General features: G+C 36.5%; 1 protein-coding gene across 1 annotated transcript in view; it reads left to right on the top strand.

Moving 5' to 3' along the window:
- The first annotated feature begins 1,077 nt into the window (after window positions 1-1,077).
- KCNH7 (potassium voltage-gated channel subfamily H member 7) overlaps window positions 1,078-19,733 on the top strand; it is a 562,840-nt gene continuing 544,184 nt past the window's right edge. The window contains exons 1-2 of the mRNA XM_049887314.1: window positions 1,078-1,245; window positions 2,904-3,134. Coding sequence (XP_049743271.1) covers window positions 1,170-1,245; window positions 2,904-3,134 — 307 coding nt within the window. The 5' untranslated portion in view covers window positions 1,078-1,169. The remainder of the gene's footprint in view (window positions 1,246-2,903; window positions 3,135-19,733) is intronic.

Below are 19,733 nucleotides of genomic sequence, written 5' to 3'. Positions count from 1 at the left end.
TCCCCTGTTCCCAACCTCCCCGGTTTCGAGGTCTACCCTTGTTTCCTATCAGTCTCTCCTACGGTTTTTGGCCTTCTTCTCTTTCTTGTAGCCTCCAACACCTGGAGACCCAGTTAACCCCAACCTTCAACTCCTCAGTGGCTCCAGCAGTGAAGCCAGGCTTGCTCAGCAGCTCCCGCAGCTTTCAGTCTTTCCAAGGCGCCGCGCGGCTCTGGGCAGGATCGGCGTGTCAGTTCAGTCCCGGCTTCAGTGCCCACCCCTGCAAGGCCAGGGATCCGGGCTGCATCCTGAGGCTTAACCTTCACCCTTGTGTGGCTCATCCTCAATCCTCACAACCTCCTGAGGGCCATCTCACTGGGGTTCAGTTTTCCCACCTGTCTTTTCTTTGCAGCTAAGGGTGTTTTAGCTACTGCGGCGTGAGGAGCTCAGAGACTGGCCCTGTAGCTGGGGGCCGGGTAGATCACCTTCCCAGAGTAGCTATTTGTCACTGAGTTTTGGAGATTTCTTGGCTGGCTTCCGCTAAAGCACGCTTGAGTAATCCGAGCTGTGGCGGCGCCCAAGCTCCAAGCTCTCGGGATAAAGGGAGCGTGTGTGTGTGTGTGTGTGTGTGGTGTGTGTGTGTGTGTGTGCAGGGGGAGAGGGCGGGGATAGAAACGTCAACCCCACTCCCCGCTTTCTTTTCTTCCTCCCCTTCCTGCAAGAGCTTCACAAGTCTTCCATCCCCCCAACCATTCCCACAGCTCTGGGCAACCGCCAGGTTAAGCCCATTTGCACCGGGAAATTGGCGCTGTTTGGGAGAAGAGAAACAGATCGATTGCCCTTGTGACTCTCCGCCCCCCTCTCCCCACCCCACCCCCACCGTCCCCTCCCTTCTTCCCTCCCCCGCCACCTCCCCTCACCCCGCCTCCTTCCCTCTCCCCACCCCCAAAGCCTCTCACCCGCGGCAGTTCGGTGCAAGGCCCCCTCCCGAAGGTGAGGGGAATGGATTGGACTCCGGCGGGGAAAGCGGGTGTCTAAAAGTGGTGCTAATGGGAAGAGATTTCTGGTTTCCAAAGAGGATGCTCTGCCACAAAGAGCGGCTCGCGCGCTGGCCTGGGCTCTAGCCGAGGAGAGATCCCGGGAGAACTCCGGAGCTCGCGGGGAGCGCTCCTCAGAAGACCGGGGTCAACATGCCTGTTCGCAGGGGGCATGTGGCACCACAAAACACATTTTTGGGGACCATCATACGGAAATTTGAAGGGCAAAGTAAGTTTATTTGTTTTCTCTCCCTCGCTTTCTGCTTTGATAGTGCGCTTGGCGTCCGCCGCTTACAAGCTGCGGGGACCGGCAACTCCAGGCTCTGTCAAGTTAAGCCCTGGGCAACCGAGCCAGGAGGTTCGGATGGCAGCGGGAGTGTTCTGCCCCGATATTAATTTTGATTTACATTTTAGATTATGGTCTCCATTATAGCAGGCAATTTGATCCCTCCTCTCCCACTGTTCCATTATCTGCCTCGCTCCTTAATGTCCTACTATTCTACTATCTTAAAGGGAACGTACCGGGATAACATGGGTTTACATTTAGAGGTTGTTTTATTGTAGACTTTTTTTTAAAGTCAGGAGCAGGGCAAAGCACACTACAGGAACAAGAGAATGTAGATGGTAGCAGCGATGTAAATGGCTATGCAAACTGTATTTTACCTTGACTAAATTGCAGGGCTGTGGCATGACAGGGAAGCGTGCTGGCTCTTAGTTTATAGACGCTAAACTTTGCATTAAATCAATGCAAATATACCCCAAGCAAGATAATTTGGAAAAGCAGTCGCTGGTCCCTGCTGGTTCCCAATGCAAATAGCTCATTATTCAAAAGATTTATTTTTGCCCCTTTATTATCCTCTTAAAATTTCCATCTAGAAATTTAGAAATCTAAGTGTAATAAATAAATCCACCAGAGAAATACAATGTTCTCATGAAGAATGAATTATTGTTGTTATAGAAATACATTAGTTTGAGATTCTGTGCTTGCTAATTTGTATTTGTCCTTTTCTTAAAACTACACTAACACCGGTTTATGCTGTGTATTTTGCAGTTGTTTGGTATTGTATTTAATGGTGTAAGAATCTGGTAACTTGTGTACAAAATAAACTTGTGTGTTCAGCTTCACATTTTATCTGGAAATAGTAAATATAATCAGTGAGCAAAATTAATAAATCTTACATATTAAAATTTCTACCACTATACAAAAATTCAGGGCTCTTCCAAAGTAAAAATAAAAAGATTCTAACACAATATTTACTGTATAGTATAAATACTGTAATCTTCTGGAAAATATATACTATAAAAAGGTGAACCTTTGTATTACTGAGCTGCTAATAAATTTGAAATTGTTCCATTGCTAAAGCTAAAATAGTTTTAAAAATAACATGTGTGTGGTATGCCTTATAAATGCCTTCTAGGGATAGAGAAAAACCAAAACCAAGAATAATAGCTACTTTGAGGAAGTTGTATTTTAAGGACCAAGGTTGAAGTGAGAAATGTGACAGCTACAGGATGTTTCACTGTTTGGGCTTTGAAAATATTTACTTCACAATTAAATATATTCTGGAAATATCAAAGAGCCAACTTCTTGTTCTGAGTGTGCGTTAGAACCCCTGAGAGCTACAGGGTTTGAAAACTAAACTATTTGGGAAATTATGTTCTCGTAATTTGAAGAGTGGCTCTTTAATACTTTTTGTTAAAATCACTTAGGGCTATTAATTTCAAGTTTCAAGTTTTTTTTTTCTTTTTCTTTTAAAGGTCTGGGCAGTTAGCAATTTGGGGGAGCACCTCCATTTCAAACCTCCTATTACATAATAAGTTGTTCCAGTGTTTATGAAAATCTTGTAAAAGCTTTTTAAAAGATGTCTTACTATTTTATTATTACAGATAAAAAATTTATCATTGCAAATGCCAGGGTGCAGAACTGTGCCATCATCTACTGCAACGATGGATTCTGTGAGATGACTGGTTTCTCCAGGCCAGATGTCATGCAGAAGCCTTGCACCTGCGACTTTCTCCATGGGCCTGAGACCAAGAGGCATGATATTGCCCAAATTGCCCAAGCACTGCTGGGATCAGAGGAGAGGAAAGTGGAGGTCACCTACTATCACAAAAATGGTAACGTTTACCCATTTAGGTTTCCTCGTATTTAATCGTTTGATTCCACTGAAATGAAATTTTGACAACTGATTACTGAAAGTTCATATGTAGAGAAGGCTCAACTATTTAAATAGTGGATATATGATTTGCTTATAGTATTTTAGGATCCAAGAAATAAGGATACTCACATTAGTGGACTAGAAGGAACTGTGTCTTCTTTGAAGAAGGGTACTCTGAACTCTTATAAAGTATAGTAACCTAATGTCACTGAGTCCAAAATGTCATAAATCAGTCTTCTAATTATACCATCTCCCCTTTCTAAGGCATGCTATAAAGACTAGGAGAAAAGTATAGAGTTTTATTTGCTTGAATTTGAAAATATTCCACAAAACAAGTCTTGTTGAAAATTGTCTATCTGAAACTAAAACTACTATAGTTATATCATAAGTGTTTCTTGGATACTCAGCTTTATTTCATAGGTAACACTTCTGTTTCTTTCACTTCTTTTTATACAAGATTAAGGATGACCTACAGGGACACCTGAAACTGACCCAATAAACTTAATGTATGTTCAAGTAATAAAGGCTGTTCATAAATTCAAGATTTGTCCTAAAATAAGAAATGGAGAAAAGTATCCACTTTTACAGATGCAGCATAACTGGTATCTCAAACTTTAAGGTCATACCTCAACTGCAAGGGCACTGTTCCTTCTTTGAGGTTTGTTCTGGGGGCATAAATATATTAGAACTATAACAGTTTTTTTAAAAAAAAAGACACATTTAATGGACATGCGTGCACTAAATATACTGTATACTTAAACTCGTGTGTATAAAATATTCAGACATACCCATTTTAAGGTATATACATTCTCAAATGTGCACACTTAATGGCATTTAGCAGTTTATGACTTAAAGGCAAACTGATTAAAAAACATGCACTCTAGTCAATTTTGTTGATATTGCATCGTCATCTATTTCTTCTTGATTGACAGAAATTAGTGAGGTGGAGGGGTATCTATCCTGATTTTTGAAAACTTTTATGGTTTTTATAAATGTGTGTTGTGCTATAGCCTAGATCATGTAATGACTCATCATTTGGTAAGCTACAGAGGAAAAATTCCAGCAGGGATAAGGTTTAATTCTTCCTTTTCTTTTCTTATAATTAAATGTTTCATGATTGAAAATGTACAATTCTTAATAACTGGATTTTCCTCAACATCAACTTCAGTGTGTATGTACAACGAAGTATTATTGGAAATAAACAGACTTGTCTAACTTTGGATTAATGTGGTATAAAAACAATTATATGATTATCAAATAGCATAAAGGTTGTTTTTAAAGTTGTTTTCAATGTTGTTTTCACTTTTCAATCAGTAGTGTTGGCATACTAGAAATAGCCTAATTGGTCTGTTGTCTTGAAAGCATTTCTTGGACTGAAGTTCTCACTACCCAAATGCAACTCATCTCTTTCGTGCATCTGATGCCAACAATCTGGACTTTCAGAATGACTTGAATGTGTGAGATTTTTTTTTCCCCCATGTGAATCTTTAACATGATGTCGATACAGCCTATATTGTGGTTACTGCAGGAAATGTTGGTACATGTTTGGTCATTTTTGGGGGGGACGATTTCAGAATTTTTTTTTCAAATCGCAGAATTGAACTTTAAAAATATCTGGACTCTCCAAATCACATAGATCTAACTATATTTCCTGGACAGTGTTTTCAAATGGAAATCGTACTTATTACACTGCAAGAGGAATGGTGATGTTTGGAAAGTTGGTAAACTTGTATAATATGAGTGTGTAAAATTATGTCAAAACACCTAATGTGAAATCACAAATATGAGTGTAAAAATATCTGTAGTGATGATGCTAGTGGACTAACTAGTGCAGATCTTCCTATCTGATTTGCTTGGCTATACAAATTAAAATTTCCCTATTTTCGGACAAGGAATTCTTATTTATAAGTTTGTTTAGATAGAAACATCTATATTTGGTGATGATTTTATTTCTGTTGGCTTCATTTTCAGATGTGATTTAGTTTACAAGGACTTGGATACCTTTAGAGTCAATGGCAAACTCTGTTTCTTTAGTTTTAATTGATATGGAAAACATGAAGTGATAGGCCAAGCTTTTTCTTTTTTTTTTTTCCCAGCGAAAAAGAGTAGTTTGAATGACCTTTTTAGATGATGAAGATATGATCTTGCTTATTTGCTTTGAATATAATAAAGTTGCGCTTTTGCTACTGGTACAGGTACCTTGAATAGAATCTTCAGGGTATATTGGTTTTATTCACATGGCAACTGCAAAATCAGTCAGAGCTTGTAAAGTTCAAATGCTTTGCAAGTCTTGCCTATTAAAGACCTGTTAGCCACTCTATATTTATAAAAGCAGGAAGGGAAAAAAGCATCAATATTTCCATTGGTTTGCTTCTGAAAGTTTCCTTAATTCTTTATTATTGAGATCATTTGCTTTTAAGAGGTTCTTGGTTTCTTAAGTGAATGCAGAAAATCCTTCCTTATTCTTTATTTAGCATTTCATAGGAATATGAGGAGCGATTCAATAAGCACAATGAGAAAATTAACAAAAAGTTGAGATATTCTATTTCCATTTTTTTTTCCATTCACTCATACTGGCATAGCAAAAATATAGACAAGGCATTATTCCCAAAAGCTTATTTTTCAAAGGGGCTCAGAGGCTTTGTAAGCAGTTTAAATTCATGGTCTATGCAATGAGTTCATACTGGTGCTGTCAGTACACAGTGAGCTGCATGGTCACCATCGTGAAGCAACTCTTCCTACCATGCTCCTTTTCCATGATTTTACTAGATACAGTTGTACTCCTTGTTTATCAGAATATCAATTTTTAAAAAACCAAGTTACCTCCAGTAGGACTATTTGACAGCCTTTCCTTTGAGGATTCTATTCTGCAGTTTAAGTCATTATTGCATAAATTGTTCTTGGCAGCTGTGAAATATTACTTGAAGTGATAAAGCTGTAAATCTTTTGACATAAAACTAATTATAAAAAACTACAATTACACTGAGGCTTTTATAAGGACGGTCATATGTTTTCATAGTGTAATACCTTTTTAGCAGTAGTGACTGGGAAACAGCAAATGCTTCAGTTCTTAACTAGTGCATAGTTTTGGAGATGATGTTCATAGTAAAGAGAAAAGAGTAGTTGGTCTTCCCTGAATTTACTGCTTATCTGGTTTGGGTGGACTGTGGAATAGAGCTAACTAGTTGAAGTGCTAAACTACTTCAGACATATTTTGATATGTGATTTTGACTTTAAATTATCAAACAACTCTAAACATTTGGAATATAAAAATAAATTTCTCCAAGAAAAATAAAGATCTTTACTCAGTAAGAAAGAATGGTTTAAATGCATTAATTTTAGAAGTCACGGTATTCCTATATTTTGCAATTGTGCCTTCAGTCACAGTACAAAGGCAGTTTTGTTAACAAATGGGAGGCTTACAGTGCTACTTTCCCTACCATTGTGCTGCTTAAAGAACCGAAGAATAAAAAGGGGCTGAGAGAAGTCTTTTCTTGATCTAGACAGGGTGCCGGTCATGCTGGGATCAGTACAAAGTCCCAGAGGCAGTATTTAATTTAGCTAAACTCAGAAGAGGTCTTGGTTTGACAATATTAAATGTACTCTCATAGTTATGGGGAAAGACCTCATGGCAAGTGCTGTGTTGCCATGAGTAAAGGTGAAGATGTCTGTGAAGTGCCACCTCTCTGCAAGGTTTTGTATTAGGCACTGGAGGAACAGGGGAAAGATGCAAAGGAGGATATTTGTATTACAGAGTTACTAATGTTCATTTCTATCTTCTACACCTCAGTACGTTCTCAGGAAATTGTTTTTAAAGAAAAAGGAATATTAAAAAAACCCATTGCCTTCGAGTCAATTCTGACTCATAGCGACCCTGTAGGATAGAGTAGAACTGCCCCATAGAGTTTCCAAGAAGCACCTGGTGGATTCAAACTGCTGACCTTTTGGTTAGCAGCTGTAGCCACCAGGGTTTTCCCCAAAAAAGAATATATAGGCTATAAAATGAAGAAGCTTTTTGTATAAATGGAAACCTTTAGAATTTGGGTCAGTTACCCTGCTTTGTCTTTTTCCCAATTCTGAAATAAACTTGTATATGTACATATCCTGCTACCTTTTGTCCTTTCTAATTAATAATAACTTAATGAATAAATTTAGCATCATTAAAATTTTAATAGTTTAAAATAAATCTTATGGTAATAGCTTTATATAAGTGATGTGGTATATGAAGTGTTTAGCTCCCCTAATTCCTGGATTATAAGTAGACACAGATGGTAGTTTTCAGACTAGAATAGAAATATATTTTATGTGTGTGTAATTCCAGCAATGAGAAAAATTTTTAGAGTGTATCTTGCCTAGAATTTGCTCTTGGTGTTCATTTTAACTTTATGTATTTCCATGTTCTATCCAAAACGCATTGTAACAATAGTAATCCCCAAACTCCTCAGTAACCTAAGCTTTATAGCATCTTATGGACTCTGGATATTATGTACAATTTAAATTTGATCAGTTTTATTTGTTAATAAAAAATAGTTCTCAAGAAACACTCTTCCTCACATTTTGAAAATTTTATTTTGGCACTGTCCTGAGTGAAACCAAAATGTCCTGAAACTGTGGATGATCTGTGTTCATCAGCCCCTTTCACCACCTGCCAGCACCATAACTCTAAGCGTCTCTGGTGCTAAAAAGAAGCCACACTGTCTGCTGGCTTGCGAGATAACCACTCAGTTGTTTTCACACTCAAGGGGCTTAAGAACAAGGTCAGTTTAGGGCTACAGGCTAGGCTAGGCTTCAGTGGGAGGAACTTGCTTCTATTTGATTTTTTTTTCTGCTATAAATAGTCACTGAATCACTTGCTGGCAGCCAGCCAGTGAGGAGAGCTGGCAGCCGTCCAACAAGGGGCGTCCTAGGATAATTGAACCACAGGAAAGTTAACAGTTGAAGTGTGAGGTGTTGAGGCATCACCATTCATCTGGCCATCCAAACTAGACACCTCAGTGTGATTTTCTATTTTTTCTTTGTTTTTTTCTCTCCCTCTGCTTTCTAAATGCTATCGGTCACCACTTCCTTCTAGGGCTTACATCTGAAATATCTGCCAATGCTACGCCCACTTCTCCATGCCACCGTCAGTGTCCTGGTTGAAGCATTCCTTATGCTCTTTTTCGAGTATTGAAGCCTCCACTTTTCTTCCCTCTCTAATCAGCTCTCCATAGTGCCATCAGGGAGCTATTCCTGCTGCACAAATCACATACACTGAGACTTAACTTGGAGCCAAGCATTACTGTAGGTGAACTTCATGTATTAAATTATATGATGCAACAATTCCATGAGGTTTATCCTCTTATCATCCCCATTTATGGGAAGAACACTGAAACCCAGAGAACTGAGTAGCTTGCCAAATCACACATGGTTTGTAAGTGGTGGAGCCTGGGCCCTTAACAACTTGGCCGTACTGCTACTCAATGCAACTTATGTGTTAAAAAAATTGGCTTAAAAACCTATCTGACCTTGTTAAAGCTCGTGAGGTAGTTCTTGAGTCCTTAGCGGGATGCTTGGTACAGTTCAAGTAGGGTACGTTTAGAAGATCCAAGATTGATTCCCAGCTCTGATATTTAGCTAGGTGAACTTGATCAAGTTTACTTCCTCGATGCCTCAGCTTCCTTTCCTGATATACATTTGGAGAATAACACCTATTTGCTGGCTGTTGAGATGATTGAAAGTGTTACAATACAAAAAAAGCATATAACATTAATTCTGGCATGATTTCATGCAGTATATGTGCTAAATAAATATCAATTAATTGAATATCTTTCCAATTCCTTTTCTCCTACAGACCTTATGTTCCAATCACACTTGACTGCTTAGAGTTTTCAAATACGCCATGTACTTTTATGCCACTAACACTTTGCTCACTCTTCCAGTTTTTCTTTATCTATAATAAAAAGCCCAAAGTCTGAATACATTGCCCTCAGCTTCTCACCTTAAAGAAACCTTATCATCTCTACAGAGACAGATCAAAAGATTCCTCTGTAAAGCCCTTCCTGATGCCCCCAGTGCCTGCTCCAGAGCATTAATTTAACCTTACTCTGTGCAGTGGTTAAGTTCTTGGCTGCTAATCAAAAGGTCAGCAGTTCAAATCCACCAGCCACTCCTTGGAAACCCTATGCGGGCAGTTCTACTCTGTCCTATAGGGCCGTTATGATGGTAACAGGGTTTTTGGTCTGTGTCTTTATAACACCTGGTTGTTGACTACAGTGCGACACCTGGAGTGTACTGCCTATTATTACATAATATTGTAGCTAATTTTATCTATTTTTTGAACTCCTTCAGAGGAAAGGCCATGTCTTATTAATTTCTGTGTCCAGAAGGTATGGAAGAGTGTCTGGTACCAAGTGGGTGCTCAGAATGAAAAGAGGATGAGAAATGGTACCATGGAACTCAGGAAACTACAAACAGATTATAATCAGGGAATCATGGGAAAACTGGCTGTAGAAGAAGTGTGATGTTTTGATTTTTCTTATTTTCCATGCTTAAAAACAGTCTTACCCTTAATTTTATTTACGACCGTTTATTTCTTTGTTTAATAAGCTATTAAAGAAAAATCATCTTCTTAACCAGTAACTATACAAATAACTATGAAACTATTTTATATAGAGTTAGAAAGGTAATTAACCAGTTACCTATGCACCAAGTGTCACTCACCACCCCACCAAAATGACTCTCACTAGTGTCTCCAACAATCTCTAATAGTCAAACCCAAAAGTCTCTTCTAACTTGATTTCATTGCTGTGTTTGACACAGTTACTCTACTGCTTGCATGAATTCCCCAGTATTGGCGTTTTTTACCTACTGCAGTCTCTCATTCCTTAGTGTTTTCTTTGAAAATTCTTAATTGACAATGAAGCTTGATCTCAGGGCCACACAGTTAATGAGGGAGTAAAATTTAAAGTAATAAATTTTTTAAATTTTTTTATTCATTCATTTATTTGTTCCTATTATCAAGTTAGTGTTTTCTTTCTTTGCTGCTTGCATTTAGCGATAGTACTGAATTGCCAAGAAGTGATAGGGCCTGGCAGCAGTTAAGACATTAGTTACCATAGTGAGAAAAGATGTCCTATTACTGAACAGTTAAGAATGTCGAATTGCCCTTTTTCATAGGTGGGTTACAGGAAAACCAAGTACTAGGCTCCTCTGGCCATAAGTGGACATTTCATAATATCTTTTTCCTCCTCTTTATGTGGAATAACTCATAAAATAAAAGTGCTCTTTCTGTGGACGGCGCCTGTCATGGCAGAGGCAGCCCTGTGCTCTCTGTGCAGTTAAAGTAGTTCTGTTTGTGTACAAATATGTCGTTTTCTTGGCTTCCATTGTTTTGTGGAATGGCTGATGTTACTTTCTATACCTAAAATGGGTTAAAACAACCTTAGCTGGTACTTGGTGGGCAGGAACCTGGGGGAAGATTGAGCGAGGATCGTGGGTGCATTTCTGTCCTTAGTCTGCTCAGTTTGTAAAATGATATAAAACTGGACCACCCCAGTCAAGGCACCCAAGACTCCCTGAGGCACATTGCTTTTGTTTACTTGCCTCTTCTTTCAGGGTGAACAGTCAGAAGACACTGTTACAGCAGGGGGACTCTCGCCATTGCTGGTTTTATTATTTTCCTTTTTCTGTTGTTTTTTTTCTCCCCAGCTTCTCTTGGGATCATTATGAGTGCTTTTATTTGTTGTTTTTTTGTTTGTTTGTTTGGACAGAAAGACATTAACTCTTGTGCATTGTTTGACATATTGGTTATGAGAAATGTAATAGCCATGTGAGCTCAAGACAACTCAAGGTGTCTGCCACCTCTTATAGAAACCCTTAACTTCTATGCTCAAAACACCCTTTTTAATTCATTTTAATAAAGTCTGTATTAATGACCCAAGAGGATGGGTGTGATGACAAAAATGAAAATATACAATTAGTGGTGGTTTCATAAGCAATCTCTCAAAGAACGAAATTTAGGACAAACTAAATAAGACATTTATATGATAATTTTTTTTTTTTAGAAAACACACAAGCAACCATTGGTCTTACAAAAAGCCGCATATTAAATTCCCAATCCTATTGTATATGAACGTGCTAATTAAAACCGTATAAATTTGATAAAATCAGTATTAGAACTATGCAATGTATATGTTGTCTGTTGTGTGCATAATTTTAAACCAGGCTCCCATTTGACTCTTTTAGCTAAATTAGTATAGATTTTTCTGGTTTTGCTAAACAATCCTAAACACACATTTTATTTTCTTTAATAATACTAATCAGTTGATCTTTAGCTATATGTTCATTCTTGCCTTTTATACACAATGGATGTGCCTGAAAAGTCTATTTCTCTGATGCCTGATGTGTCAGCTATACTAAGCTGCCACCTTTTCTGAGAACAATAGCACTACATAGTTTATGAGTTTAAGGCTCTATAGTTTCATTACTATTGATTATCATATAGCCAGAGATAAGGGGGAGGATTGTCTTGGAGCAATAAAAGAAAATCCATAGATAATCTCCAAATCAACCACCTAATTATGGTTTCTAATCCCTGTATTTCTTTATCTGATTTTGTCATAGATGAGTCTCAAAATTCCTTTCTGAATGCCTCTTCCTTGTTCTCCAAGTTTTAATCCCCATGGTTGTGGTCTGGGGATCATAGTGCCGCAAACAACTTAGATCTTCTCCCAAAGAGGTCAGAGGACTAACATTAATTGAGCTCCAGTTAATATTACTGGCTCTGTGACTGGCTTTTTATATAAATTACTTTATCTGATTTTCATGAGTTTTGGGGGTAGACATTATCCCATTCTACAGATTAGTTAAATTGGTGTTCAGAGAAGGTAAGTAAAATGCTAATTATTACAGATCAAGGTTGAGGTAAGGTTTAAAATCCAGATTTTCCTACCCTTGAAAATGCTAAAATATTGTCTTCGAAATGATACGCTTGTTTAAACCTCACTGTACCCCATCATGTATGTTCCTACTATAGTTCTTATTCATAGATTTTATTATTATTATTATCATCCAAGCTGTCGATCAGATGGATGTAATTCACACCAAAGAATGAATGAAGTAAGCTTTACCATAGGTATTTTGCTTTTTAAAAATTTACTATTATTATTATTATTTTGCTTTTAAACAGGATTGTGTCAATCAAAATGAATGTCTATCTCACAGGGGGTTAGATTTCAGTGGAATGAAGATAGCTAGTTTATGCCTGTAATCTTTGCATAATTATTAATGGCATGCTGTTTTACTTTTAAAAATGTCCCAGTTTGGGACTATACATTATACAGTCACCTTAGATTTTGGGGACATTTTAGTTAAAGGCCCCAAATGTACTATTATGAAGTCGTTTTCCAGGCAGTCAGGAAGCAAAATTCATATAGTTAGTGTAGTTCAGCAGCAGAGAGCTTCACCGTGTCCACGCTTCTTCCCACAACAAAGTTTTGTTTCTTGGCAAGGTTATGTGATTTGACAAAATTTACCAGTGGTATTTAAAAGGGAAATCATAAATGTACTGATATGGAGAGTCTCTAGTTTATTTAAAATACCTCTAATTTTTATCTTGGACCGAATGTCAGACTCAGTTCCACCTCTGCATCCTACTGTCCTATGTCTCTGAGCACCTCTCAGAGGCCTCTATCCACTTGGCTCTTTCATTTGCCCGCGGATTCCCTCCTCCTGGGAACCCCTCTCTGCAGCCTTCACCAACACTCTTCTCCACTTTTAACCAAACTGCTGTACAGCTTCAATCTTATCTTTGCTAGGTCTTCTTTAATTCACTCAGAGTTAGTCACCGCCTTTTCCACATTTCTTAACTTTTTCTCCCTTATTTCTGTTAAAACACTTATAAGATTATGTTGTATTTTGTTGTAATAATTTGTTTCCATATCTGTCTCTTCTACTCAACTTTAAACTCTTTGAAGGGCCTTACTAAAGGATTTATTTTTAAAAAATAGAGGAAATGGAGGGAGAGTGAAAAATAGATTCAAAAGAACCTAGTAATACACCTATTTACAGATGAAAATGTGCAGTAGCAGGATCTAGAAAAGTCTCATCCATTCATTCACTCAACATCGTGTACCAGTCATTGTACTAGGTATGAAAATTATTAAAAGTAACACTTATGTTGTTTATTAACTGAGAATAACTTGCTGCTGTACAGTTTGCATATTATAAAGCAGGTTTTTCCTAATGTTTAATAACCTATAGCACTTTCTAAAAAGACATAACAACTAATCATTCCTTTTCAGTTAGCCTGGAAAGAAAGAAATGAGTGGTCAGATCAATCCTGATAGATAGATAGACCCCTTATGCAGACGCTGTCAGCTGATTCTGATGAGACATCCACTGGTCAATAAGAGGGAATATGTCTGCTCAAGTTTGCAAGCCATTCCAGCCTTCCCTGGTTCTTCTTAGCTGAATATACATAATAAAATATTGATAAGCCCTGCAATTATTTTGATGCTTTATTCTACTATCTCCTTCCACACACTGACTATAGCCTCATACTCACACTGGTTTTCCAACACATTTAATTCTTTTTCCCAAGCCCTGAGTCACGGATTGAGTTTGTAAGGCCTGTATGGTATCAGAAGACACTTCATCAGTCACACTCTGTTACAGGATTTCACCGCCCTCTCTCTTTCAAAGCGATTTAGCTTCACTGTGGAAAAAAAGAGAAAACATGGAGAACAAATAGGGAAAAAAGAAAGACCTACATTCTTGCAAATAGATAGCAACTGTTAACATGATGACATGTATTCTGTCTATAGTTCTTCTACACACACACATTTTTACATGACCAAGGTAGCACCATATACACCGAACTATAGCCTATTTTCCTCACTGAGAATTTTATCTTCAGGCATGAAAGCTTATGTATTTTAATGAGTACATAATATTTATCATGTGGACAGTTCATAAATTATTTTAGTATCCACAAAGTATTACATTGTGGACATAGCATATTACTAACAATACTCTATTATTGAATACTTCACTGTTTCCAAATTTTCACAATTGTACAAAACATACCAAGAATGTGTACATCCATCTAGCACACCTGTCCTTTTTTTTCCCATTAGAATATACTCCTAGAAGAACAATTGCTATGTGGAAGAGCATGTGTATCTTAGAAACCTCTAGTACCTCTTGCCAAATTATACTCCAAAAAAGAATGTACTTACACATTTCCTTGCATAATAACATTTTGTATTATTATTTTCTTTAATCATGGTTGATCCAATAAAAATAGTATCTTATTGTCCAATTGCTGAATTTAACCTAAAATGTTTATTGAAAAACCCAGTAGAAAATATTTGAGGTGATTTATTTTCTTACTTAAAGAAAGTGCTTAGGATTGCCTAACCCAGGGACCTCCTGACTACATGTTCCCCCCTCACACGAGGGTCACTCTTTCAAAAACTCCTTTTCATATTCACATTTTCTTTTCAATAATTTGTTGGATTTAAATGTACTTTTGGTATTTCTTATCTATGTAAACTATGATGAAATTCATGATCAATGAAGCGTTTTTATTCAGTAGTTTGCATCTATATATTGTATATATTTAAATTTTTATGGTTGTGCTCAGATACAAAGTGATAGGCATGAAAGCTAATACGTTTGTAATAAACATTCTGCTACAGTACTATGTAATACAAGTTAAATGTGTATATATACCATAAATGTTACCACTTGTTCAAAAATATACAATAAAACAATGAGCAAATATGTAAGCAGCAAAAACTCAATACAGTGTCAGGTAAACTGCTACCTTTATCCCAATATAATACCATTGAAATGACTGCAGAAGATCACTCTCTTCCTATGCTGCCTTACTTAACCAAGACATACAGAGCTCAGGTAATCTGATCTTTCTAGCTGTGACTCAATTCTGGAGTCTTCCCTCCAGGTGTTCTTTATAATGAATGTCACTTAACCAAGGCTCAATAGGATTTATAGATTCCCAGATTGCCCTTCTCAGAATTTGCTCCCTGAATGAAGAACTACACAAAAAATGGCAGTAACGATGCATAACTTAAACCGCCGTGTTAGCGGTGTCCATTCAGTTCTCATTCTATTGTGAGGCTTATTTCTTTGTAGTTCATGTTTCTAGAGTGTGCAGAAGGTGTCCTACTGAAATTTCATACCCACCAACATTCATTATTTTAAATATATTCACAACAATGTGAGTATAGTATGAGTTACACAGCATTTTGTTTTAATTACTAGCTCCTTGGAGGGTGCCAATATCTTTAATGATGAATTTCCCTCCAGAGAATAATTCATTTAAAAGAGTTCTGTTATTATATTTTGTTGTTAATCTAAATTTCTTGAAAATGTAAGAGACACATTATGTTCTCTAAATTATTACCAGTAAGTTTCATAATGTCATTCTTGATTTGTATTCAATAATAGAAAATAAAGCTCAATGTCTGGTAGAGCTGTGGCTCTGGTAAAGAAATGAAAATTAATCTCAAATGTAAGAGAGTAGGCAAGAGTGTTTTCATAAATACTTCTTACATGGGCATTGGAAAATCTTTGGAAACGTTTAAATTTTTTTTCCAGAAGAGAAAATGTAGAGATTTTAGTTAGAATTTCTGGGATTAGAATTTAAAATATAAAGAATGACGACAAAGGCTGACTACTTACCTGCATGGTGGAATACTTGGAATAGACAAACAAAAGAAAATCCCTGGCATTTCATTTTCATTCCAGCAAAAATTATTTGTGTTAACTTCTGTTAAAGATTCCAAGAAACATGGACTAAAAGAGGCTGGAACATATTTTTGTAAAAGTAATGGCATCATAATATAATCAGGCAGAGCCTCCTGCTCTGGGCCATCCTGCAAGTTCTGTCATTCCAGGATTGGAATATTACTCCCTCCCCATGCCCACTCTCAGTTTAACATGAATTCAAGTTAAAAATCAGATTCTGGAGTTTTGTTCTATTTGTTGATTTTAGTTTATTTACATTTGTACACACTGGTATCTTACTAATGAGTTTAAAGATTGGGTTATTTAAATCATCTCTGAGGCAGCTTGTATACAGTTCTATAACTGGGGATAAATTAAGTAATGGAGAGTGATTTGAACACTTTAAGTAATATTAATAGTAAATATCATTTACTGAACATTTACTAGTATTATTGCCAGTACTCTTCTAAAATCTTCGTGTTATTTCTTATTTAATCCTCATCACATCGTATGAAGTAGGCATTATTATTGTCCCCATTTCACAGATGGAAAAGGTAAAGTAAGGTAATTCACTTAAGGCCAGCCAAGTAGTACCTAAGAAAGCCAGGATTTGAATGTAGGTTGTCTTCTCGGCATCCATGGAGGTAAGCCCAATCTTGATGGAAAAGTGTGTCATTTCTGAATTTGAGGCATTTATATGCTTTAAGTTAGGAGGCTTCTCAAAATATTTTGGGAGATATTCAGACCTACAAAGAGTTGCAAAAAGTGTTACAATGAACTCCCCTATAACCACACAGATTCAGCTATTGTTTGTAATTTGCCACATTTGCTTTTTCTCTCTTTACATTTATGTTAAATATACATGTGTGTGTATACCTATATATATTACTATTTTCTGCCTGTTTATTTGTTTATATTACTGACTCATTTAAAAATTACTTGCAGAGATCTTGACCCTTCATCCTTAAAAACCTTAATGTTTTGTCTCTTAAGAATAAGGACATTAGTTTACATGATTGCAGTATAGTAATTATCCAATGTAGGAAATTTTACATTGACAAAATACTATGAAGAAATATACTCTATCTTCAAATTTTGCCATTTGTAATATATGTTATTTGTTTTCAACAATTTAGGATTTAATCCAATATCATGCATTGCAGTTGGTTGTTTTCTTTTTAATCTATTGCCATCGAGTCTGTTCCGACTCATAGGGACCCTGTAGGACAGAGTAGGACTGCCCCATAGGGTTTCCGAGGCTGTAAACTTTATGGAAGCAGACTGGCACATCTTTCTCTTTTAACCTGGACCAGTTCCTCAGCCTTTCTTGTCTTTCATGACGTTGGTATTTTTTAAGGGTACAGGCTCATTCTTTTGTGGAATATTCAATTTGAATTTGTTGGTGAATCCTTATTACTTGATTCAAGTTCTGGATTGTTGACTGGTATTATATGTAAATGATGTATGTCCTTCTCAGAGCATGACCGGAAGCACCTTTATCCCATTATTGCTGGTAATAACTTTGATTACTTGTCAAACCGTTTTTACGTGACTTTCAATTCAAAAGATAAGTCTTATTAAAAATAAACTAAATTTGTTATGTTTAAAACTCACTGATTTTACTGGCAAAAAATGGGAAAATACCCTTTAAATCACATCAAAAACATAAACTGCTGAAGATAAATTTAACAAAGATGCTGTGCGATCACTATACTAAAACAACCACAAACATTGTTAAGAGAATGAAGGGATAAACAAGTAAATGGTGACATAATTCATGTTCAAGAATTGAAAATCTCTACATTGTCAAGATCTCCAGTCTTTCCAAGCTGATCTGCAGTCCTAAATCGATCATAACAGACATATTTAAAATAAATTAATAAGCTAATTCCAGAAATTTATATGAAAATGTAAAGGAACTAGAAGAGGCAAAGCAATCATGAAAAAGAACCAAAAACCTGGAGTCTTACGTTACCTTATTTCAAGAATTACTTTGAAGCTACAGTAACCAAGACAGGAAACCCTAGTGGCATAGTTGTTGAGTGTTCCGCTGCTAACCAAAAGGTTGGCAGTTCGAATCTACCAGGCACTCCTTGGAAGCCCTGTGGGGCAATTCTACTCTCTCCTATAGGGTTGCTGTGAGTCTACGAGTGGTATTGGCATAAGTATAGATAAATAGTTCACTGAAACAGAATAAGGTCCAGAAATAGACTCTAACATAGTAGTTTATTGATTTTTGATTAAAAAAACACCAAGTTAATTCAGCAGATTAACTTGAAAAATATTGGGGAAAAGTGAAACATGACTCACAAAAATTAATTTGATGTGGATTATATGCCTAAACATAAAACATAAAAGATAAGAGTCATAAAATTTCTAAAAGGAAATAGAAAAATGTCTTTTTAACCTTGGGTAGGCAAAGATTTCTCAGAAAGAGCACTAAACGTACTAATCATAAGATTAAGAAGTGATGCGTTAGACATCAAAATCTAAAACTTTACTCTTCCAAAATACCCATTATATGGTAGACTAGGAGAAAATATTATCAATACATTTATTTTGCAAGGGAATATATATACTGGGTTACTCCAACAAGTCAGTAATGAAAAGACAACCCAATTACAAAAAATGGACAGAAGGCTTGTATAGACACTTCACAAAAGAAGATACAAATGGTCAGTAAGCACATAAAAAAGGAAGTACAGGGGAATGTAGTTTAAAACCAGAATAAGATACTATTTAATACCTACCAGAATAGGTGAAATGAAAAAGACTGACAACACCAAATGTTGGTGATGATTTAGAGCAACTGAAACTCTCGTACATTGCCCATGGGATTACAATATCGTATAACCACTTTGGAAAACTGGTGTTTCATTATAAAATTAAACATACATCTACTTTTTAATTCAACATTTCCACTTTTAGGTCTTTACTCAAGAGAAAACGAAAATATATGTCCACAAAATGATTTGTATAAAATGTTTATAGTAACTTTATCTATAAATAACTGAAATTTGGAAACAACTCAAATACCCATCAACATGTAAATAGATAAACTGTAGTATATCCATACAATGGCGTGTCAGTCAGCAATAAACAATAATAACCTACAAGCTGCTGATATAAAAACAAAATGAATAAATCTCAAACATTATGATGAGCAACAAAAGGCAGTAGCAAAAGAATTCATACTGCATAATTCCATTTATATAAAGTTCAAAATTGAGAAAAACTCATCTGTAGTGATAGAAAACAAGAACAGTAGTTGCCTGTGGGTGACGGCAAGTAGGGACTAATTGGAAGGTAGTACACAGGAATGTTTGGGGATGATGGGCTCTTCTGTATTTTGATTGAGATTATATGAGCATATACAATGGGCCAATCTCAACAAAATGTATACTTAAACTTGCATTTCACTGTACATAAAATTTACCTTGATTTAATATCACTGTTTACTTTCAGAGTCAGACTGTATTTTCTATAACCATAAAATCATCACACAGACTTCAGTGAGACATAAATGGAAGCGTCAAAGAAAATATCCAAACCAAACCCACTGCCATGCTCTCGATTCTGACTCATAGTGACCCTATAGGACAAAGTAGAACAGCCCCATAGGGTTTTCAAAGTTGTAAACCCTTAAGGAAGCAGACTGCAACATCTTTCTCTTGCAGAGCAGTTGGTGGGTTCTAACTGCTGACCTTTCAGTTAGTAGATGAGTGCTTTAACCACTATGCCACCAGGGCTCCTGTCAAGGAAAAAAAAAAAAAACCCATTGCCGTCGAATACATTCTTTAAATTCTATGCATTTACTTCCATGTATAAC

This window comes from Elephas maximus, chromosome 6, assembly GCF_024166365.1.
Source record: "Elephas maximus indicus isolate mEleMax1 chromosome 6, mEleMax1 primary haplotype, whole genome shotgun sequence".
NCBI lineage: Eukaryota > Metazoa > Chordata > Mammalia > Proboscidea > Elephantidae > Elephas > Elephas maximus.
Note: the sequence above shows the minus strand (reverse complement) of the source record. Positions and strands in the feature narration are given on the sequence as shown.